Here is a 24,293-nt window from a genome sequence, read left to right on the forward strand (position 1 = left end):
ATTTTCAGAAAAAGGTAATGATGCAGTTATTATGCTGGTGATTTAATAAGCGTGCATATTTAACGAGTGGGCACCCCATTTTATGCCAAGACAAACAACTTTTCTAAAGTGGCCACTAACCAAGTCACAAAAAAGTATATACCTCGATGCTAACTGATTCATAACCTGCACAATAAAAAACTCAACTTTCAACGCTGAGTCAATGCCGGAATTTATACGCATCATCTGCTGCAGATAATTCAAACAAATATAAAATCAACGCAAAATGTAATATTTTGCATTATTAGGAGTTAAGAAGCCAATAAGGAGCCCCTGGCAAAGCGCGTTTTTCCAGTAGGCAAAGAGATGGTTTGAATCCACTCTCAAAATTTGTTTCGGGAAAGAAACACATAAGATCAAAAGCGTGACTTACTTATGATTTTCTGAAGCGAGTCCGAGAGTCGAGTTCTCCTCGAGGATGATCTACCGGTCGGAGACTGAACCGTCGAGCAGGAGTCCACGGGCAAGACTGGCGAAGAGAGTACAGAGGCGGCTGTGGGAGAAGATGCATCTGAGGTGGTGGTTGTGGAGGGGATAGCATGGGCAGAGCCCAATACAGGAGTGTCGCGCATCTCAGCCTGTAACAAAGGAAAGAGAGGTAGTGAGAATTTCGAAATAACAACCCTTGGAACAGCATTATTTCAAATTGAGAAATAAAAAGAATAAAAACATAATATATCTTCTTCAAAGAAAGGAAGAAAGAACCTTTTTAGCGTTGAAGCTATTGAGAAAAAAAGAAAACAAAATATATGGACCTCTCTGGATAAAGGAAACAAAATGAAGAAAAAAACAAGGATGAAATATGTTATAACCCACAGCATTTTGTTATTTATTGCCCCCGAAAAGTGCAATAAATAGTGATAGATGATGTTCTTCAAGATAAAACGTTTGGAAACTAAACAAGATGATTTTTCTCGTGACTCAGCAGAAATAACTCTGGTCATAATTCTTTTCTGTGAGCTCCTCCAATAAGGACTTTTTGACGAAATTGACACATGCAAGCATTTCGGAAAAAAGGTTTCAATTAATTATAAAATATTATGGGATACACTGTATCTTGTGCAACTTCCAATTAACTCTGACTCAATTGAGAAAATATTTAACCAAGATATTTATCGAGGTTATATGCTTTCTTTGATGATGCACTTTGAAAACTTAACCAGTCTACATGAAAAAATAGGGGTGTAAAAGAACCATTAAAATAAAAAATGTTTTTTTATTGCGCAATCCAGAGATTCTTGAAGCATCATCAGCAACGATTAAAAAGAAACAACCATGTCTTTACACAACAGATTTCAGTGACTTGAAGCCGTCTTCGATAAAACGCCACGGATCATCAAATTCCATCTCTATACATGAAACGTACTGCTCAGCACGTTGTTTGCTCTCCCTTGCTTGCTTACTTTGCCCAAAGCAGTTCAACAGGTTTGAATTTCAAGACGAAAAAGCTCAAGCGAAATTAGTGTAATGCAGAAACGCATCTAAATTGTTCATTTAGCCTTCAATTTCTATGTCTAACTTAACAAAGAATAATAATTAATTACGTCAGCTAAAACAAAAACATAACTCTCTATTATATATTTTATATTTGAAAGATTTGGAGCAAAATGATGCAAATTATCAAAATGCCGGGTGATGATTTTCTAAGCAATGATCGAAGAAAAATGTTGCATTGAACAAGACTTTATTTTATTTAACTTAGCCCGTTTCCGTTTGGGTCGAATAATCTTTGAACCTTGGGACGAATTCCAGAAATCGCACGCGATTTAATGAATTGCGTTGTGCAAACGAGCGGAATTTGATTTACGAAAATTACAAGCACGTCTCTTTTGCGGTTACTTTAGTGAGGCCGTTGGGAAATTATTGGCTGGCTGAAGGATGCAACAATTTTGCGTTGCACAAAATAATTATTGGTTCATCAGTAGCTACTAATTGTCGCCGCCGGGTTTTGTTTTCGTTGTATATGAGTGGCATAGAGCGCTCACACTTTCACTGGCTTTTTACAATCATCACCCGGACGCGCCCATGCACAGACCAGGCCTCAAAAAGTAAAACATTGCAATCAGCACAAATCATCTTACTTGCCTGATATTCTTTTACACCGAGTTTTATCGCTCTCCGTTTGATTGACGTCATCTAGGCACCGACAATGGCCCGAGAATGACACCGAATACAAAATGTATTATGATTTTCCAAGCTAAGCGTGTTCCCCATCTATTACACACGCGGCGATAATTAGTTGATGAGCTGCTACTGTGCGTAAGGTGGCAGCGCAGAGAGAGTGAGACATCGCGCGCGTGTTTATGGCCTTGGCATGATCCAGCATCAATTATAGTAGCAGAGGCACGCTGAAAATTATCATCTCGGCAGCGCTTGCGACACACAAATCAGCGGAAGATGCGACAGACGCACTTTTCTCAGCTCGCCGCGAGCGCTGCTTTGGTGTTTTGATATTTTTGATTGACGGCGCGCGCGGATGCTTTCCATTTTATTGGTGACATATTTCTCACGCAAATTTCAAAACTGATATTATGTGAAGAAATAAATAATGTCCATTGTTTACTTTTGCTGCAAGAAGGTTGAGCTTTGATACCAACAAATCTCACCCGAAAAACGGTGAAAATAATTTTAGATATTGAGATTTAAAATGCGGCTGAAAACAAAAAGTGACTCATGCTAAAAATCGCACTGTTATTTCTCTGACGATTCGCATCAGAAGCTCCGACAAATGATCAAATTAGCAGCTATACGTGTGAGTGTGATGTTTTCAGAAAAGTGACTGATCCATCAGACTGGAGATAAGCATTAAACATCAGCATCACCTGCTGCTCTTCTTGCTTGGCTGCCGTGCATATCACGTGACTCGGGGAAAACATGACGCAATCGGTCGGATAATGAGCCGCCGCACGACTGCTCGCACAGCATCTTTTCACCGTCGCTGTTTCCTTATCCTACTTTTCACCTTCTCTCGTCGCGTGTGTTTTTCAAGCTCGCGCGTAAGCGCAGGCCGAATATTTTGAAGATAAAAATTGTTTTTCGTTATTTGGTGGATTTCATGCATGGCTCGAGGTTGGTCCAGGTCAAGCAGAGGTGAAAAAGGGGGACATATGGCCTGAAACGATGGCAGTTTGGAGCATTAAAAAATTCTCTAGCTACTTGAGTGAGTCATATTTCTTTCCTGTTTGTGGAGCAAGATTGAATTCAAAGGAAATAGCTCCCGACCAATGACCATCGGACCGGAGATCGATATTGGATGTTATGCTCTCTCGAATGATATTATAGGACTTGTTGTTCTCTGACTAATGCACATAAACAACTTGAAAATTAACTTGAGTTTACTTTTATTCAGCACAACAATTATGAATTGTTTAAGTAATCCGATTTTTTTTATTGTATATTGATCTGAAAATACCGAGCAAAATTATTACGAGGTGTCCCAGCAGCACCGCCGCAGCGCATACACAGTATCTAATCAATATTAATGCGAGCGTTAGGCACCGTGAGCAAACGGGATGATGACGAGAGATAAAAAGGAGCAGCATCTGTGCTTCATCATTATTGCAACAAAGGGCGAGAGAGCGAGATAAGCTGGCTGTCTAGTGTGCAGGAGCAAACACAGCGCATCGTCACCATCTCCGATGCGTTATCTTTTAGCGGCGGAGGCAGGGATGAGGTTGGCACACACACAACCAAATCGGGCCCGAACTTTTGCATCTTATAACGCCCACGCAATCTCGGTGATTCGCGAGTCGAGTGCCGCTTTTTGAACAGGTTCAAAACGAGGTGTTTCACTCCATAGCGGCGCGTCGTAGGCCTTTTCGGCCTAATCTCTCTGAAAGGCGGCTTCGCGCAAATACTACAGATATACCGAGATAAAAAGCCGCGAGATGAAATCATCTCGGCATCTGGAATTTGAGCTCCTTATTCGGAGAAGTTTGAGCAACGAGCATACATTGCAAAATACCCTGCACGTCAGAAGAAGAATCGAGCAGGAACTTGCGCGCAGGATGTTTTTCAGGCGAAAAGTGCGTAGCAGAGAGATAAATTTGCGGATGCTGATGAGCGTACGAGTGTGCGAGCAAGGAAAGTTCTACGGAAGTTGGAATGTATGCGTTCACAAGCGAGATGAGTGGCGTGATCCCTTTTCCAATGACGCAAATCCTTAGTGGAGAGTCATTTTTTTCGTTTTGATCGATACAATTATAGCTCAGCTTTTCGTGATGTGTCATAATTAAAAAAGGAATTACGCGACTGACTTTACTTTGAGGGGAATGTTAACAATTTGTGCCATGACACATTATTTCAATTATTGTTTAATAAATATTTGGAAACAAAAAATACTGGATTTTGGAAAGGTAGCGAATTTAGAAAATAGGGTTGCAGCTGTACTTTGGTGTTTATATATACCTATATCTAGAAACAATCTTTAAATGTATATACATTGCGGGAACAGGTTGATTGCTTTTTATCTGTTCCACCGATTGTTAAAATAAAACTCTTGGCGAATATTTTGGGTACATCGTCAAGATTTTACAATAATTAACATATTATGAAATGTGATGCGTCTTAGTGGACGCCGTAAAGTATATAATCAAATAATACGCATAAAGGACGATAAAATTGTAACGCAAGCGATAAAAAAGCATTAATTGTAAGTTAAGAAAGTGCGTTAACCTCATCTTATTAAACACCAATAATGCGTGCTGAGGAATTTTTCAGAGATTGCCATACTTGAAAAATCCGCTGACGAAATGAAAATTTGCAGAAAGCTAAGGTTGGCGAACCTTTTGAAATAAAAGACACAGCGCAGCAGCAAAGCAAGAAATACCGAGAAAACGAGATGGGAAAATGCTGACAGCTCCAAAGGAGCGCGTGCAATTCGAGAGGGGTCATCGCAGCGGACTTTACTCACGTTCCGGTGCGAAGGGCGGCGCGCCGTCTGCTTTTTGGCCGCATTTTTCTGGGGCCGACGTTTCGGCTTTTTCAACACTGGGCGTCCCATGGTGAGTCAGCTGCTGTGCTGGAGGCGAGCGGCACCAGTAGGACCATTCGCACTGCAAGAAGCACCGACCAGGCTCGGTCAGACTCTCGAGAGTGAAAAGCACGCGCAGACCTCTAGCGGCGGACCCGACTATGCTTTTATTGGAGCGGATAGGTGTGGTTGCATGGTTACCAGCAGATAAGAAATAAAGGATCGAGGCTGCAGCGGAAAGAACCGTGCAACGCGGAAGAAAAAATCGCTAAATATTCGTGCTTGGAATTAAGACTTTACAGAAGGACAGAAATATAATTGTTCTTCAATGCGCAGTTCTAAATTAAAATATTAGAAATCTGTTTCTTGTGCGCAAGTTTTGAACAGAAGGTCTGGTGAGCGGATGTTGCTCGCTTTTTCATAGGCGTGTAGAGGAAAGACTCGGTTTTATCGATTTTCCTCTCGAGTGGTTTCAAGATTTTATCACATCTCTAGACTTTTTGTTTCAAATGGTACGTGTGGTTAACGACGATCTTTTTCCTCAGCAGCTTTTAAGTTCCTATTCGATTGTATTTTATTAAGATTTGACTTATATTTTTTTAAGAATCTTTTAAGTGTTTCAATCAGGAAAAAAATTTATATGGCACTTAAATTTGCTTCAATTGAATTTGTTGTTTAATTTTTGTTCCGCATCTCTACATATGAAGCAATCAAAAATATAGTTATTTTGGAGCTTACACCGTTTTCAAAACGTTATTCTAATTTTTTTGACAGAAATAAAAAATAGTGAAAACGAGGCATCGAAGCCACCTAAAAATACTTTGTCAAGTCAAGAAAAATGCGTAATTAAGACAAGTTAAAAGGGCTGTCGATGCTATATCAACCAATTTTTCAGGAGTTGTTTATAGACCATCCAACGATTCGAAACATGACAAATTCTATTGTGAAAGCATCGATGTGTGAATGGTTGCAAGATAACTTTGAAAATGCAAATATAAATCTGCCTGCAGCTTCATGTTTCGCCACTTTACAATACCACCATTTGTGGTCTGCATATTACACATCACCCACCTGCATAAGCTATGGTGTATGCTTTATTTAAACATTAGCAAATAAGTCTCGTCTGCATAAAAAACAAACAATCATTTCAGAAAATACAGTTAAAAGAAAAATGTCCATTATATATTTATAGCTCCTAAATTTTAATTGATATTCTTTTGAAAATAAATTTTAAGAGTTCTTCAAGCTATTTTTGCCGTCAGCAGAAAACTACTATAAACTGCTGGAATAAATAACCAGCAAGATTCTCAAATTCTATTGCTTGAGTGTTCGTCGGGAGAGCAGTCTTTTTGAACAGCTAGCAAAATAAACTCCATACTCATCACAAAGACAGGATGCGCGTTTGCATTTTGTCACCTCATTGCATCACTCAACTGAGTCTGAATGCTCGGGCTCGGCACTCAAATTGGCGAGAAGCGTTTGCATTTCAACAGTGAGGTCGCTCGTATGAGATCAAATAATATTGAAAACATTTCCAGTGATTGATTTTAAACGGTATAGTGCTGGTCAGACGTGCTTCAAAACAGGATGAGGCAAGAAGATTAGAACCTCAACTGCAGTGATAGAATCTGTGTAGGGGCTTTGGGGTTAGGAATCCCAAGAATATTTTGTTTTTGCATCTCTAAATCAGTTGTGGTTTGCTCTATTTGAGAGGAAATGTACGACGTATACAGTAGAAGGAAAATCCAAATTAAATCTGTGCAGCGCCGACGCAAACCTCAAACAAACATTTTAATCTCTGCCCTCAGCTCGACCACTGAGAGGCTTTGAAATGAAACACGTCAAAGGAAGTGGCAGAATTTAATCTTTTATCATCTCGTGCGAGACGAACTTGTAGAGAAAAATTGGTACACAAAAATAAGAGTGTTTATTTACCTTGTGACATTAAACCAGGTAAATATCATCGGGGATTATATAGGGGAGCCCTCTTTGATACATGTTTATTGCTCTGGCGGCGAATATTTACTAGAAATCATCACAAAGCAATATGATCCACAACTTGAGAGAAAACCGCAAGTTATTGAAAAGGTAAAAACGTTTCTTTCGGATGCCCAGCAGTTCCTTTTCTGCCTGCTGGAGAAAAGCACCTGCCTCGCATGTTTCCGAATGCGCCCCATCTGCTATACACATAGCGGCACGTGCTACAGGAGAGACGGTTAGAAGGAGTAAAAAACGTTAACTGATTCTTTACTAAGATCCTAAGAAGCACACATTAAGCGTTAAAATTATTTCATTTCAAACTTTGATTATGCGGCTCCGAAAAATCAGACATGAAGATGAAAATAATGCTCATAGTTTTTTTTATTTATAATTTAGCGGGGGTTTTGCATCCTGGGTAATTATAGGCAACTGTATCGTGCGTCGCGCGTTTGGCGAGCGGCAGCTGCAGAGTCGATCTTTTCCGCGGACAGGGCAAAGCTATATTGAGCTCACCGGAGCATTACATTATCTTTTTCTCTCTCTCTCTCCCTGGCCGCATCGGCTGCGGCATGCTGCTGGAGTAACGAAATAAATGCGTGCTGTAACAGTTCAACGGCTATTACGACGCAATTACAGCAATTACCGGCGCAGATGCTTTTTGCTTGCTGCCGCCGCGCGCGCTCAAAATTAATTGCTGAAATACGAGAAAGTGATTTACGACGCGGCGCAGACGCGGATTTTTTGCCGTGTGCTTCATGGAATCGCACAAATAATGAGATAACGTGTGCGTTTCATTGAAAGACGGAGCAGAAAAAAAGAGCTAATAATTTATCATTCATCCCTTCCTCTTTGTTGAGGCGGAGATTCGGTGCCGGGGGGTGGTGTACGTGTGTGTGTTTTACAACCCTCGAGACCCTCTATCCCAATGTTTATAACCTTATTGCTCTGGATCACGACATGTGACAACGAATTTCCAGCTAAGCATGCGGGGCCTGTTTTCTCTCTTCAGAAATTATTGAGACCGGTGAATTTCCTCGTAATGAATGTCTGATCGACAATATTAAGCTCGGGTGTTTAGCTTATGATACGGTCTTATTAATTCGCTTGCATCTAAACACTTGATTGATAATTCATGTCCACCAACCACGGTGCACCTTAATAAAAATTCCTTTTGACAGACAATTGAGAAGTATGACTCACTCGCATAACGTACTGTGAATCACAATATGGCATACTCTTTTTCATGCGCAAGGAATTTCCTTGCCCAAAAAGAGCCAGTTTGCACACGTCCAAAATCTCTCATAGAGAAAATACGCGCATTCTCGATTATTGTTTTCCAACAGGGACCACCAATAAAAATGAAAGTTAAAGAGGTGTCAGCTGAAAAGTGCAATCGCCGTTTTATTGGCAGTTGTAACGTTATTACTGAGTTCGGACACGCTTGAGTTGATAGCCCCCATTCGCGTTTGTTTCTGCCGCAACAATACGCTAGCAAGGTGTTGGAAATGAGAGTGCTGATGCTGGAGCAGCGAGAAAGAGAGAAGCACCTGCCAAACGCGAAGGGAAGTGATCGAGCAGCGCGGGGAAGCGGGCAGGCAGCCGCTGGGGGGGCACGTGCGCCGCTCGCAGGTGTGCGTTTTTTTTGTTTTATGTTATAATACAATCATAGTATTATAATGCTCCGCATCGTTTGGATTCTGAAAATGTATAACGACTTTAAACAGGAGGGCTGTCAGTTGGAGAGAGGCTAGAGAAATACTCGAGAGCAAAAGAGGTAAAAACGTTGTAATATTTGATTCTCCAACAAAATTTCTGGTTTTTAAAAAAGGTGTTACATTACAATTAAATTATCAATTCATTAACGGCTGATCCGTCTTTTTTCTTCAACGGAATATTTAAAATTGATTAGTTAAGATGGTGAAATTTGTCGGGCAATTTTACATTATAAATATATCCAACATTTTTATCTATCGACCCAGTGGTATATTGCCTGTATCAATAATTTAACAATTCAGCGATAGCATTTTCCAGCCCAACACAAAGGTTCCTTGACATCTCTCCTTTCTATATAGATCGATCTCATCTACACAGTATAAAACAAGGCAACTGTATACTCAAACATTTTAAACGAAATTTCGCCTCCACTGTTGAGTCAGGTGTGAGAAAGAGCAATTTATCTTTCGTCTGCATCAATTTCGCAGCAGCGTCGGGCTCAATAAAGCGAAGGTCGCCATGGAAACCCAGGGTGTGGAGCAGAAACAAAAATGGCGCTGCGAAGGCTGCTGTAAGCTGCTGAGAATTGCGTCACGACATCATTAATAATAGTATGGCTGTAGCAGCAGCGTGCAGACAGGCCTCAGATAAAACGAGTGTGTGTGTACCTGCATCATTATCTTTATTCGGGCGCTTGTGCTGCCGTCTGGATTCCAGTTTCAATTTTGTGTGACGCAATCGACTCTTTTTAATTTATTAGAGGCTAAACAATGAGCAACCGAATAAAAAAGTATAGTTCAAGGAAGTTCTGATCGAGAGGGTCTATTAGATGCAAGGCCGACAAAGTTGGCGATGGTGGATGGAATATTCCCCGTGTAGCACCATTATTTTCATCCCCATTTTGAATCTCAGGTACAAAGGATTTCATCCACCTTTTTCCCTCAAGGTCTTTTCAAACAGAAAAAAAATCTTGCGAAACCCATTTTTCACCTCAGGTATATATATATAATCCCACTCTCATGTGTCAGTATAGAAAGTTTAAATCATTTTTCACCCTTCCAAATCTTTTCAGCAGTCCATCTGAGGTGTACAAACAGCGACAGCGTTGTACCTAGTCTTTTATCCGACAGGTCTCACAATCAGAAAGGGATCGAGTCGGCCTGGCTGCTGTTGATTTGTTTGGTGAGCAAGTCACCCTGACAACGGCGGCACAAAACATCCAGCCGCGACACAGCTCTCTCTCTCTCTTTCTCTCTCTGCTCGACTCTTCCACTTTTTGTTGTGCGTCTGCACCCACCACTGAAAATGCAGCAATAGTAACGATGGCCTGCCTGAAAAGCAAAAATCTTGATAACGATGATAATAGTAATAATAAGCGCTCCAAATGGAAAATTCGTGTGTGCGCGCGAGCAACAAGCTACCCTCACACGAAATCGCTGACGGGTCGCATGTCTGATTCGTTAGAATCGGTCTGAGGCGCCAAAATTAAGTATCATTATAAACGAATCGCTATTCTGGGATAAATTCCATCAGAATCCGGAAAAATCCAGTTTTTCCGGAAAAGACCGGTTTGAACCAGATTTATTCCAGTTGTTTTGCCAAAACACTGCATTATATTAAACCAAGATTTTCTAAAATCTGAGAGCGTTAAAAATTACAAAATATATATCCATCAAATCTGACTGATGATCAAGATTTGGATTCAAATGACGTCTTTGAGGCTACAATTTTTTTTTAAATACAGAAAAATCAGTTTAAACCAGCAGTTCTAGTCGAATTTTCAAACACTGAATGCTGCTGGCTTAAAGCAGATTAATATCGGATTTTAAATCGTCGGAGATGTTAATTTTATTTCAAAATAGAGTCCAGTCTAAAATCTTCGGATCGTGCGTTTCATCAAATTGATCACGTGACAGACCACTTTTCCCAGAGGATGAATTATTAACGAACGAACTGCCGCCGCCGGCAGAAACTCACCCCTTGCGGCGTTATTTGTGTACGTGTCCCGGCTGCTTGCCGTTTCCATAGATACCGAGTTGGTAAATTCGAATCGGAGCGGCAGACGCGCGGAGCCGGCTTCCTTTATTCCCCTTTTCTGATCTTGAGCTCCATGTGTGCCGGCGCCGCTCGCATCACATAATAAACCAGCATCGCTGCATGGTGGGGGGAGCGGGTCCTGCATTGGACGCGCGGCGGTTGCAGAGATCGCGCCGACACCAAGAATAGCGTCTTGCTCGTTTCATTGGCTCATCTCGGCACGACTGATTTGTGAATAAAATGATCACTTTCAGAACGGTTACCGCCGCGGATTGGATTAAATTCCAAAGAGCTTCTGTGTTTGCTACCGGGAGAGGAAATCGTTTTCATTGCAAACTTCAAGGCATGAGGTCCGTCAAAGGGTGCACTTTAAGCGACATTTTTACTTCCGCTAAATTGTATAATGAGCACATTTTCGAAATGACTGTAGAGTCGTTTCAAAATTAAAATTTGTCTAGAAACATTTTTTGTAACACTAAACAACAATATGAAACACATTCTAATCTGCTTTCTTGTGTTCTTTCTTGTGTTATAAAAATTTTTTTCAAGAGTTGACCACATTTGATATTTTAAATATAGAGAGAGATATTGGAAAAAGAAATGTTCCTTGCTTAATCTCACAAATGGCTATAAATGAGGCACGTGCCCCAGCAAATGAACCCTTTTCCTTAATCGTTTTTATTACACAGCTCACGAGTCAAACATCGAGCAGCATCTGACTTTTCACAGCAGCCGGAGAAATTTTTCATCTGCCGCCTTGTGCGGTGTGTGTGTGTATAGTTAAATTTGAATCATCATTAAGGAGATATGGAGCACCTGGGGATGCCTGTGTGAGTTTTTAATATGCAGTTGGCTCGCGCCGCTGAGCAGCTGATATCGTGCTCCAGCGACGAGGAGAGCGGCGCGGCGCGCAGATGGCTCTAACAGAGAGAACGTAAATTTTTTATTTCCAGGTCCACGCTGCAGCCTCCAGCAGATCCTAAAAAGCATCTGCGGTTTCACTCCTCGCGGCCAGGATATAAAGAGTGTATATTTATTTCTTCGTTGCGACGTCACAGGCAGATTATTAAATTGGAAATTCAGCGAATTTGCAGCTGCTATTATATATATAATAGCAAATTGAATTAATTGTGCCTAATTGACAGGAGAACGGGATCCATGCAAATAAGCACGCGTTTTAAATTTTATACAAGAAATAAAGTACACCATTAAATATAGATTAAATGTATTATTTAATGAACAATGAAACTCATCATATAGCTAAAAGAAAAACATCAGTTAATTTATCTGCATATATTAATTAAAAGTTTAGCTCATTACCCCAGGATAAAATTTTATCATTGGCATGAGAGGTCACCATCAGGCCTTTGAGCTGGAGCCAGCAGCTGCAGCCAAAATTTACTTGCCAAAAGGAAGTTTCACGTAAAGCTCCAGTTATCACACAAAATACTTTTCAACAGAACAATTATTGAGAGCCTATTATGTAGTTTGTTGTGTGCACGGAGATAGATATGCGCCGTGTGCGTTACATTTTTAAATGGCCTTGAGAGCGTTTGGCAATGCACATTCGTGAGAGCACTTTTAACCAAATTTAAATTTCCATAATAAAATAAAATGCTGCAATTCTTTCTTAAAACCACAGATTAAAATATAGACGAGTAAAAGAATAATTAATTTTACTATACAATCAGAAATAGTTTAAAAAGTTATTAATTCTCGCTAATAATCTCGTGTCTCTAATTAACTCTGCTGTTAATAAATATCATTTCCCTCATTATTTTTGTTTCCTATTAATCTAGAGATCTGTTTCGTGTCATGGTTTCTCTCAATATTTCGCTATTTCGATTATCTCGCGGTTTGATATGGTCTACCAGTTAAACAGTCCACACTCCACACTAGGATCCTCATTTTTCGGCGAGTGCGCGGCTCTATCTCATCTGTTCCCTCCTTTGCTGCGAACACCGCACACATATAATGACCATTTTTCAGTGTGGAGAAATCCCGCCGCAGCAAAAAATATTGCATCGGAATCAGTGGCGAAGAGAGCAATATATTTTTATTGCGCTTTTCTTGTTCGGCCACCAAAATCTGCAATCATCTGTAAAGAACCGACAATGCTTTGCGTTGTTGGTTAATGGAGAGCACATATATACAGCATTGTGCAAAGCCTTAGAGATTTTATTGTTCCGAAGGAGCAACTCACCAAAAAACTTTCTCTCTTCAGCTCGTAATTGGGAGCAAATATTTTCATGAAATTACGCAAGGAAGACGAACACATTACGCTGAAAATTATCATAAAGACTACATTTTTCAAGCTTCTGTCATTGTTTCGCGGGCGTAATATTAAGCGAGACATTATGAAAAAGTGAATTGAATGCGAATGCGTATTTTATAAAGCTCTTTCCTTCCTCAAAGCTGGAAATAATATATTATGTACTTAACGGAACAATGTGAATTGCATCAAAATGTGAGAATCGGCGCAATTTTTCAGCTCTTATGAAATCCAGACCATATATACGACCGTTTTAAATGAATTCCCCTCCAAATGGTGCGAGAAAAAATAAACAAATCGATCTGTCAGAGGAAATTTCACAAGCACCTGCCCGAACATAAATAATTTGTTCCGCGTGATGCTTGAAATGCAAATGAGAATAGTAATTCATTTCCACCCTCTATAGAAAGCTGCTCAAGGCGCTCTCAGAGCGTCCAAGACGACCCATTTAGGAGCAAACTAAATGGGAGAATTATACATCAGGCGCGCTCGGTTATTAATTGGTGCATCTGTTATTTCAGCACAAATACAATGACGAGGCACCGAAGAGCTAGGAAAATATGAAGATCAACTGTTCTAGATAAATAGGCAACTGATTTGCATTTGAAAAACACAATGATTGCTCAGCAGCATACAGGTGTCAACTGCTGAGGTCTTTATTCAAAGCGTTAACCCAAATAAAAGATAGAGCTGGCTCGGTGGCCAAGAATTTACGCCTTCGTTTGCTGGCCAATGGCTTAGGCAAACACACCACGTCTCTAGTCTCTAAAGGACATAGAATGGAACAACACAACTCATAAAGCCAAAGGTGGAGAAGATCTATTTTGATGTCTATTCTTTGCAAAGTAAAACGTAAACACCTCAAAAAACTTTTGAACTCTTAAATAGTAAAATTTAATTTTCAGCTGCCTTAGTTAAAATTATTTTTCAATGATGTTATATCAGCTAACCACGGAAACCTTTGCTACCAATTTTCTATTTCATTTAAAATGTAGCGGTCAGAATATTAATTGAAAGGTTTTGGGCGCAACTACAAACGCCGTGCACCAGCTTTTTGTCATTCCAGCAGCGGCGCGGTGAAACAATAAAAAGTGGCGTCGCGAGAGTGGCTTTTTCTCTGCCGCGCGTTTCGACATCGGCGGGCAGCGGCGCAGCAGCACGAATGCTCGTTTCGTCACCTGCCCTGCCGCATGCAGGTTAGAAAAATGTCGCGCAGCACGACACATCTCTCTTTCGCGCAGAGCAATACTTGGGTGCTGTAGGAAACTGCACAGCTGACTGCGAGATTTCTTCTGAACAGTCACCGCGCAAGAGGGGAAATTGCCAACTTTGCATTTCCAAGCTGCTTCACCGACGTGTTTTCTTGAGCAATCAAGCGTTTGCTTTAATTAGAGAGTGTGCAAATTAAACTCGTTGCTTTGCTGCTCGCGAATCGTAAATGTACTTGTAATTAATCTGGCAGATTTTATAGCGGAAAGATACAAATTTAATTGCAAGAACCAAAACAAGTGATGTTTTTGTTTGATAAGCAATAATTGGATTGTTATTTTTTCCTCCACAATTTGATCAGCAGGACGTGCGAGCCGAATAAATAATTGGTTTTTCACAACTAGGTTCAGGAGTGTGTTAATTGAATTAAACGTGATAAAAATCGGCTGACGTGCGTGTATGCTGTGGCATCAAATTTTGGTTATTATCCACGCGTTTAGCGTGGGAGAGCGAGAGCGGAGAGCACACAAACCGTCGGTTTTACACGTTAGATATATAGAGAGAGACGCATCACAAACTTCGTGAAGCGAATCGCTCTTTGGTAGCGGATCAATCGTGGTCTAAAAACTTTCTTTCTCCTCCATTCATTCTGCTGCTTTTTGTACGGAAGCTGTGTACGTATTCCAACATCTCGTCAGCATCCACCGCCACAGCCGAGAAACATTAGGATTTTTTTGGGTATGTCGGACGGCCGTGCTGTGGTCGAGTCAAAGAAAACGAGCAAAAATGCAGCTGCTGAAATTGCGGCTGGTTTGCATGCTGGGCACGGTAGAAATTGCTCACTCACAGGAGCAAAAAACGGAAGCTGATTAAGCTTATACTGGCTGCAGATCAAGTTTTTATGTCTCTCCCAGGCTCCGCGGAGAGACCTTTCGCATGCTCTTTCGCTGCGTTTGAAAAGCGACATAAAAAGTGGTCCTGCAGGGATGCTGTTAGGGTGTTAAAACCTGATTTGCACTCAGAGGGGTTTCGGTTTGCCTTTTTGTTTTTGTACACGTGATTTACGACACACACGCGGAAATCTTCGACTTCATTTGGTCCACAGCATCTGTTAAAATAAAATTGTTTTGAACTAAAACAAAATTGGAAACTTGGGGTTCATCTTGTTCTGAGTGTCACATCCACATCGACAGCTTTTAACTTATAAGGACTAAAACAAATTTATATAAGGTTTCTCACGTGCAGCCCATTGCAAGCAATATATAACTCTATTATATATATAGCTCTCATCAGAAACAGGGAGCTATTTAGTGCAGCCTTATAGAAACAATCAGCAAGTTGATAGTTGTCGTCGAATTGCGCCGATTCCCTTAGCAGCGAGAATAATACAGTATACGTAATGTTGTGTGTGTGTTGCTGTTTATGCACTTCCCTTGTCTAAAGAACGATTTCACACTCATTACTCAACTAATTGCCGAGGTAATCCGCGAAGGGAGCTGCGCTAGTGTGCTTTTGTGAGCATTTTAATCGCTCCGAGTCATCTCTCGCATTAAAAATGTACATGTTAGTTGTTAATTAGATTCCTTGGAATTAATGGCATTTATTTAATGTGAATAAAGTCTCTTAGATAAATATGGCACAAAGTACAAAGTTTTGTATAATATGTGTTATACTTACAGAAATCATAAAAAGGGTTTGTGATCAAATTAGTCCATATTTTTTGTCTCACTAAAACTCATTTTTAACTATTATTTATTTGTAATTTTAAAAACTGTCAAATGGTGCTTAACTGAATGTTTTATACATCATGATTTGAATTGCGCAATGAATACGACACGTGTTTTTCCAACAAATTAAGGATGAGACGCGTGAATCAAAATGGGAAATAGCGCGGATTCAAAAAAGGAAAGAAAATATAGAAAAGGCGTTGTCACGCAAGCGTGAAATAATTAATAATTTATAGCCGCATCCTCGGCGAGATGCGAGTGAGATATTGCGTTTGCGCCAAGAAAGGGCTGCACTCGTTGCAGTTTCATCAGCATTCACACGCAGCGTAGTGACTTTAATTGTAACAAAAATCGCAAAATAAAAGCGCGTGTACGGATACGACAGCCAAGGTTACGTACAGCACCTGCTGATTAAGATGCTGATGTTCAGGGCACCGGCTAAAATGCTCGTTTCCTCTTTAATTACCACAACTCTGCGTCTGCCCGCGTGTTCCACATTGAGAGAGGTACCTTTCACTCTCCCCGCGTGGCAATTTTCATAATTTGTACGACAGCCGGCAGCTCGGCGGAGAGAGAATTATTGTTATGCAGCAACGCCAAGGACACATTAATTAAATTTAAAAAACGAAAAAAGAAGCGAGAGCATGAAGGAAATCTTTACGGCTAGTGAGCAGCAGAGCGCTCATGTCGGCGTTGTGGTGCTTCTCTCGCTCGCTCTGCCTTTTGCTTCGCACACTCGCCCATCAACGACCAGCGAGCGAGCGCACACACAGATAGAACGAGCGCAGAGCGAGAGAGAGACGACCGGACGTCAAGACTGCGCCAAGTGAGAGCTCAAAGGATCCTCGTGGGAAGCTGAGTCGCGATACCTGTGTCCTCTGCTGGCTCTCACAGCCTTGGGCCTCTCCTAAGAACTCATCTTTCAAGCTTGAGTTTTGACTTATTGTTAAGTTGACAATCCATAGATCAATGCTCGAAATAAATGGATGGCTTTCAAAATCTCTAAAGTATTGTTTATTATATACCTGTCGGGATTCCAATATCTTATAAAGACAACCTGCGGACCATTTTCAAGGCTTTTTTGTTAAAAAGACAACCATGAAGTTACCCTCAATATTTCTTTGAAAAAATAATGGAGTTTTGAAGTGATTCTTCAAATTCTATTCAAGACCCTAACAAATCAGAGAGTTGAATAATTCCTTAAATACAGCAACAAAGTGAGCACTAACCATCATCCTTTTCATCTGACACTGACGATTACCGCATGACCTGGGCGATACCCATTCAACAATAAGAACAAAAAAATCTGCCAGCTACTCGAATTGTGGGCGTATTTCTCATCGCATGCTTGCCACACCGAGTCCGCCGGCGCACATGTATATTATTTTCCTCCTGATGCTTTCCACTCAATATGCATTATAATAATCTCACGGGCTCTATGGTCCACTGCGTGCCGCGTCTGTGGTAGAAGCAAGGCATGACACCGGAAGCTGGCATAGGAGCCAGCGAGAGATACGCTCTGCTGCGTGCGCGAGAGAGAAAGAGAGACTGCTGCCAGCCAAAGAAGGCGACCACGTGAATAACAATAACCCCGGTGAAAAAATATAATATATAACAATAATTTATGCGCCCGCCACGTCGTCACTAATTTTGTCGCCGAGAAGAACTCTCAAGTAAGAGAGCTTGTGTGGAAATATTAAAAATATAATACGAGGACGCATTAATTTCGTAAAAAAAAAATTGTTGCATGCATCTCTCGGGAAACACTCCCATACGCAGAAAAGCATCAAGCGCGTACGGGAGTGATTTTTGCGTGGCGACGCGATATGGTAAGGTTTTTGTGGTCACAAAACGCTGCGGCGCATTGAATTTCAATCTACCACAGCAGCTCGCCGTGACACCCACTTCTTTTTTCGTCACACGAAACATGATTCAGACGAGAGCAGAGAGAGAGGCGCAGCTTAAATGAATGGGATGCTGGCTGGCTTGGCAACGAGCAAAAACCGGATGAAAGAAGAACGTGCAAACTTTGCAGCTAAGAAATTAATATTTTATAAAAAGCATAAAACGCTCTTCGAGTGTTTTCTTTAAAATTTGCACAATTTTTATCATTTGACAGCTGTGATTAGTACAAGCCGATATGAATTGGCAAGACTTTTCATGCTTAAAAATTACCAATTCTTGAAAAAAAAACTTTAAGACATTAAAATTAACTATTTTAATCCTATACTTTTAAACTGAATTATCATATGCTATACATATACTAAATATAGAAAACTCGTCACTATCTATATGGGTGTTGCAACTCATCGATCATGTGGGAAATTCGTGAATCCTGTTTTCGCGCAGATTGCACACAGCCGCGAGTCCAAAAACAAGCATGGCCATCACAAGCTCTTTCGCCGCCCGGTTGCTCAATTTTTGCAATTATCATTCTCAAACTCCTGCTGCGAAACCGCTCTCATCGAGAATAAACTCGCGCACCCGTCCTGTTTCTGTTTTCTTTTCTTTTCTGTCTTTTTTCCTTTAATTGCTTTGCTCGGCGCTAATGGCAGCGCCCTTATCACTTCGCCTCTGCCTCGTTCTCGGAGGAGCTTTCGTGATAACGGCGGAAAACACGTCGGCCAGTGGTGTGTCACTCGCAGGCCCACGTATGCAGCTTATTTCTCTATATAACACGCAGCGGACACGCAAATAGATTCCACGTAAGGACTTTCCGAAAAAACTGCATTGTGTCTTATACACTTTTCTCTGGACTGGATGATTATTGATATGCGCGCCTAAACGGACTATATGCGTTTATTGAAATTGGCAAGAGGAAAACTCGGTGATACGTTACGTGTGACTTATAAATTTGGGAACTAAATTGTTCAAATGTACCGAAATTAAGTTTTTTTTTATAAAATGTCCCCTGTAAAGAATAATACCAAAATTATTTATTTTTAATGTCGTGGCTGTAAGCAAAGGCAAATTCCTTTATTATTCCAAATAATTTTTTCATACAGATCAGATTTTTTTCAATATTTCATTTCTTAGTAGCCCCTTTTGTTTTCCCGGCATAATTTTTAGTTTGGAAAAGTAGCATTAAACTGGAACTATAGCCTAGAGAAAACAATGCGCAATAAATGCATTCGCCAATGGCTGGTACACGCAAGTTAAGTGCACACTCTCTTACTTAAAAGGTGACAATGACCTTTTTCTTATAAGCAGCGCGGCGCTCGCATGCTTATTGGACGTGCGATGCCTGCTAATATCATCAACATCTCCAAATGTTGCTATAGCAGCAAAAGCATCCCATCCATCCTTCCAGAAGCGAAGGAGAGCAGAGCTGAATTTCAAATGCAGCCGAGTCTTTTCATTGTCTGCTCTGAGGTGCGTGCGTGCCGCATTAATTCAAGTGCAGCAGCAGCAGCGGCAGCAGAAAAGACGGAAATGAATCCGTCGAAATGAAAAGAACAAAATTAGTAATTTTAATCTGGAACCGAATTTCGCGCGGTTGCACCACGACCTGCCTTTAAAATGATAATCATGTATACCTTCAGCTACCCATTGTTTGAGCATCAGCGGGAGATTGGCGCTTAACCTCCAAAGTTTGACAGAGAATTTGAGTGCACAATGCGGGGTTGGGAAACATGCAACAAGGATGCTTACATCTCGTCATTTCTTAGAAGGCTGACAATATTTTACCAAGGTGGATGACCGTGGCAGGGGATGTATAGTATAAAAGGAGCCGATTTTTTGTTCTCGCTCCCTTTTACGCGTTTATACGTAAAAGGCCTGACGTGTAGTTCAATGTCCGATGGTGAAATCCCCAACCTTTTTTTGCAGCTACATAATATTGCTTCAAAAACGGCAGCAACGAAATTTAATGTAGAATACAGTGTTAGAAGTTTACATCGTGTGCCAATAAATTAATAGCAGTATGGATTCCTCTCCAATAAAAATGCGGCTAATTTTTATTGCTTCTAACAATGCGGACACTCACATTAATTTTATGGTGATTTTATTACGGGTTTCTTGTCAAAAATCTCCTTTATGCACACATTGCGTGTGCGCATTGTATAAATTTCGAGCGTGCGACTAAGTGAGAGGAAATCTGAATAAACGAGATGCGGCTGATGAATGGAACACGCGCGGACCAGATCGACGTATGACCCGCGCGTGGATGACCGGTGGTCAGTCTCGAGATGTTGCCCCGGAGCAGGAGCACAATTGCATCAACACTAATTTTACTCGCGTGCTAAACAGGTCCGGTCATCTCTGTGAAATCTGCGTAATACCAACTCGCGCGCGGAGATCAATTCTCGCGCGGCGCATCGCCACCAAATCTCGTTTGACCCGTCCACGGAGCAGGCGATGCATCCCCTGCCGCTAATGGCCGAGACCGAGCTGCTTTTGTCGCAGATCGGATCACAAAGAGCCCCTGGCCGGCCATCTTCATCCCCTCGTTTTCAAAGGAGCAAGTTTTGATTAAACATTCGTGTAAGTGGCACAGGAAGGGTGCGAGATTCTTTTAGACACTCCGTATACGGCCCGCTTCTGGTTCTTCTCCACCGGCCGGCCCGGCCGATTCTCGCGTGTGTTCAAACCAAATGAGGTGCTTTTGCGTCCGAAGAAGCGACGCATTGTGCGTGTCGAGCGTTTATGATTAGAATTTGATCGTTATTGTAACCGAAAAGCTGTGTAATTTACGATGCTGTGACATCCGAACGGAAGCTTTAATTTTAAAATGCTTAATGCAAACGAGAGAAAATGTAAAGATTTATAATTTTTTCTAATTAATAATCTGATAAGTGTTTCATTTTTTAATTCGATATAACATAAATTATGATTTTAGAGCAGCGCTAGACATTTCAGATCACTTTCATAAAAAATACAGAATTCCTTAATAGCTAATAACAAAATATTGGTTCTAATTTTATCCTTAAGGGATTGGTTTACGCATAACAAAAGAATTTTCCTTTAACTCACACGAGCATCCCTCTTTTTATACAAATTAATTGATTTCAGAGCATGATAAAATACGAATTCACCGCTGTAGCTGTTGATTAATTTGCGCTTTTCAGTCGTTGCTCATGTCAAAACATATAAATGCACGCGCTAGAGACAGCGGCGGTTTATATTTTTGTGTATTACGATCGAAGATGCGGGTATCATCAAAAATACACAGCAGAGCGGTGCTGGTAAAGCGCAGACGAAAGGAGTGCTCTATTGGGATCAAGGTTGCTGCGGCTGCTGATGCCCAACTGTGCATTTGTTGAAGCTTAAAACTCCAGCGATAAATTCATCAAACACAATTGCGTGCAGCAGAGGATCAAAACTTTTGGCACGATAAGCGAGCAAAATAGCAACATGCGTGAAAATTGCGTTTTGTAAGCTGCTTTAAAATCAAATAAATTCTGCTTAAGATTAGATAGCACTCATGAAACAGCATAAAATACTCGCAAAGCCAATTTGAAATAAGTCTTAAGGTGTTGATTTTTCATCCCAGTCGCAGCATTTTAGGCCTTATACATCACAAAAAGTACTCTCGCAAGGGTAGAAAATTGAGGGAAAAAAACAGCATAATAAGTTAAAAACGTTAAAAAAAAACCTTGGAGAGTCAAAAGGCTGGAGATTTTTACCTACCGCGCGGGGGTATTGTATTTCCTGCTTGGCTGGGGATGAAACGTGAGAAGATGCGGAAAAAGCGAGGCTACATACAACAAAAGACAAGTCGCAGGAGCAATAACAGAATAGGTTAAAAATGAGCTTAAATATTATTCCAACTCATTGTATATTATTTGACGTATTGTCAACAGCAAATAACAAGAGCTGGAGCAAAACTATAAGTCAATACTACAAGGGTACAAATAATTCCTAGAAGCCGACAATTTCAATGATCCTTTTGCTGGAGCAAAAAGGTCAATAGAACAATTTACTTCATGCTGGGAGAGCATGAAACAGGAAGAATCAGTTTCGAATAATATTCATCAGTAAAATATTTCTCTGTCGCTTTCACATGAGCAGGAGGCGATGCGCGCGTGTTTAATATCATCTGCGCTGCGTCTCGCGGCAGATGCATTTTCAGGAAAATAAGCAGAATGAATCAAGAGAAAAAGATGCTCGATCTCCTGCTGCCGCGCGCCGCCGTCGAGATAATTAGACGTCATTACTTGCAACGCGGATTGTTCTACAAACATGTAAAAGTGATACCGGATGGGATGCTATATAGTGATAAAAACAAATTGTGAATATAATATGAGCTGCTCAGCGGTTAGCGAGCATCTGATAACTTTGCAGGCAGGTGAACTCGAGACTAGGATGCGAAAAAATAACGTTTTTCAGCTAACAGATGGGACAACACAAATAAGATCAATTTTTAGATAAAGAGATGCTTTCAAGAAAAAAAAACTTGTAATTAGTGAAAAATTCGAACGTGTGTAGTTGTGAATGCCGCGAGTCAACTTGAAATAATAGGATCGTTTCAGCTAATAGATTGACAATTACAGCTAAACAAATGTATGTGGATGCTGTGAAATATTTCACATATTAGAAAAACATGTTAAAATGTTTGTCGAGTGCCAATAGAATAAGCAGCGTCGCAGAGAGCAATCAAAGTGCACTCAAGCTGAAATTAAAGCGCAGAATCGAATTTCCAGAGCCATAAATTAACGAGGTCCCGCGCGCAAGTTTCGCAAACAATGGCCTCAAAGCACGGAAAACGACACTCTTATTGCAAGCGCACACTGATGGGTATATTTTTACTGTCCGGCGGCACGAATTAAATTAAATATTTGGCTGAGCCTGAGAGTTGACCCCTTTGTCATCAGCAGCCGACTTAATTAGCATTTAGTAAAATTTAATTAGGACCGGTTATGAATATTAAAACGCACGCAGACGATGATGCAGCAGAATAATCGAAGAGCTCAATCTCGTCGGCAGAAATACTCTGCTTTTATACCTCGACACCGTGCGCGATAATTATTAAATTATATTTTATACGTTGCTGCGTGTGTACTTACTCTCGGCAGAGCGGCGTGAAAAGTTACGAAAAAAGATCTCCAGATTCGCGCAGCAGTGCAATTACAGAAGGGGAGTGCAGCAAAAAAATGCGGAATATTCAAATGAGCCAAGATAAAAGCAGCGAGGATGTGTGCAGATTTTCGCGGACTATAGAGCGGCTGCTGCTGCAGCAACCCTCGCCACATTTGAATTAAAATTAAATTTTTTTCTTCTCGGCGCTATCAGCCGTTTGGATTCGCACGCAGCATCGGCATTACAAAGCGTGAGTTACTCTGTGTTAATATGTACTTTGTTTATGTGGATATCACTCAGCATGGGAAATGGGAATGCGGTTCTTGGTTCAAAGGAATTTTCTCGGAACAGCATTGGTCCGAAATCAGCAGTGGAAGTTGTCATAGAACGGATTTTTCCAAATAGAAAACTGACGGAAAATAATGATAATATGAATTTGTTTCGGACTGATTTCATCAAGAAACAATCAGGCGACCCCTCTGTATGTTTATCAGTATTAGTGAAACTTTTCTCGACTTTAATAAAACTTGCGTGCATGCGTTATAAAAGTGATCATAAAAGGCGTTGCTTCGGCTGTTGGCAACGTTGATGCGTAAAAAATGTCGACAGGCCAAGGTGCATCATGATCAAGTGAAATCAATCCAATAAACAAACAAGACGCCAATTGATATCGGAGCAAAAAAACGAGCAGCAGCCGAGAGAAGCAGCTTGGAATATTAAATTAGCGCGAGGCGAGGTATTATTATAGCTTTATTTCATTCACATGGCGCCGATTTGATTGCGCACGCAGCGTGAAAATAGATGCAATATTCATATTGGAAACTTTCTTCTGCTTTTGGACCGATTGCACCATTAATGCATTATCGACTAAGTCAAATATTCATAAAAGCGTAAATTGGGCGAAATATTTGTATTATGAAAAGCTTGAAAAGAAATGAGGACCATTCTTATCTCTAAACTATTATCCTTTTTGTGTGTGATGTGAATAGCTTGAGCAAACAAATAATAATGCAGAAGAAACAACAAATCAAAGCGATTTCTCAAATAAAAACATCCTCGATTTGTTCCGCGCAAGACAAAGACTTAAGTTTTGTGTCACAAAATAAGTGCCCTATGCATTCGGGTTCATCCCATTAGTGCATGATCCCAAAGATGTGCCGAGCTATTGTCTGCTTCTCCTTTGCTCCATGGGCTAGGGTTGAAGCGGCCTTGAGATGCGTCTTTCACAGTATGGAGTAAAATGTTTGTATGGCCCGCTCAGGGAAGGGAAAGTTTCACTCCCTGTGTTATTTCACTTTCGTGTTTACCCTCAGAGAATAGCCAATAG

The 24,293-nt window shown here is 40.8% G+C and overlaps 1 protein-coding gene across 4 annotated transcripts in view; it reads right to left on the reverse strand.

The window, feature by feature from the left end:
- peb (pebbled) overlaps positions 1-24,293 on the reverse strand; it is a 55,379-nt gene that overhangs the window by 10,553 nt on the left and 20,533 nt on the right. For 2 of the 4 annotated variants that reach the window (XM_065476721.1, XM_065476730.1), the window contains exons 2-3: positions 4,952-5,093; positions 413-617 (exon numbers count right to left, since the gene is read on the reverse strand). In XM_065476721.1, the coding sequence (XP_065332793.1) occupies positions 413-617; positions 4,952-5,041 (295 nt within the window). In that variant the 5' untranslated portion in view covers positions 5,042-5,093. The remainder of the gene's footprint in view (positions 1-412; positions 618-4,951; positions 5,094-24,293) is intronic. The other 2 variants (XM_065476746.1, XM_065476737.1) reach the window with 1 other exon arrangement.

Source organism: Cloeon dipterum, chromosome 1 (assembly GCF_949628265.1).
Source record: "Cloeon dipterum chromosome 1, ieCloDipt1.1, whole genome shotgun sequence".
Classification (NCBI taxonomy): Eukaryota; Metazoa; Arthropoda; class Insecta; order Ephemeroptera; family Baetidae; genus Cloeon; species Cloeon dipterum.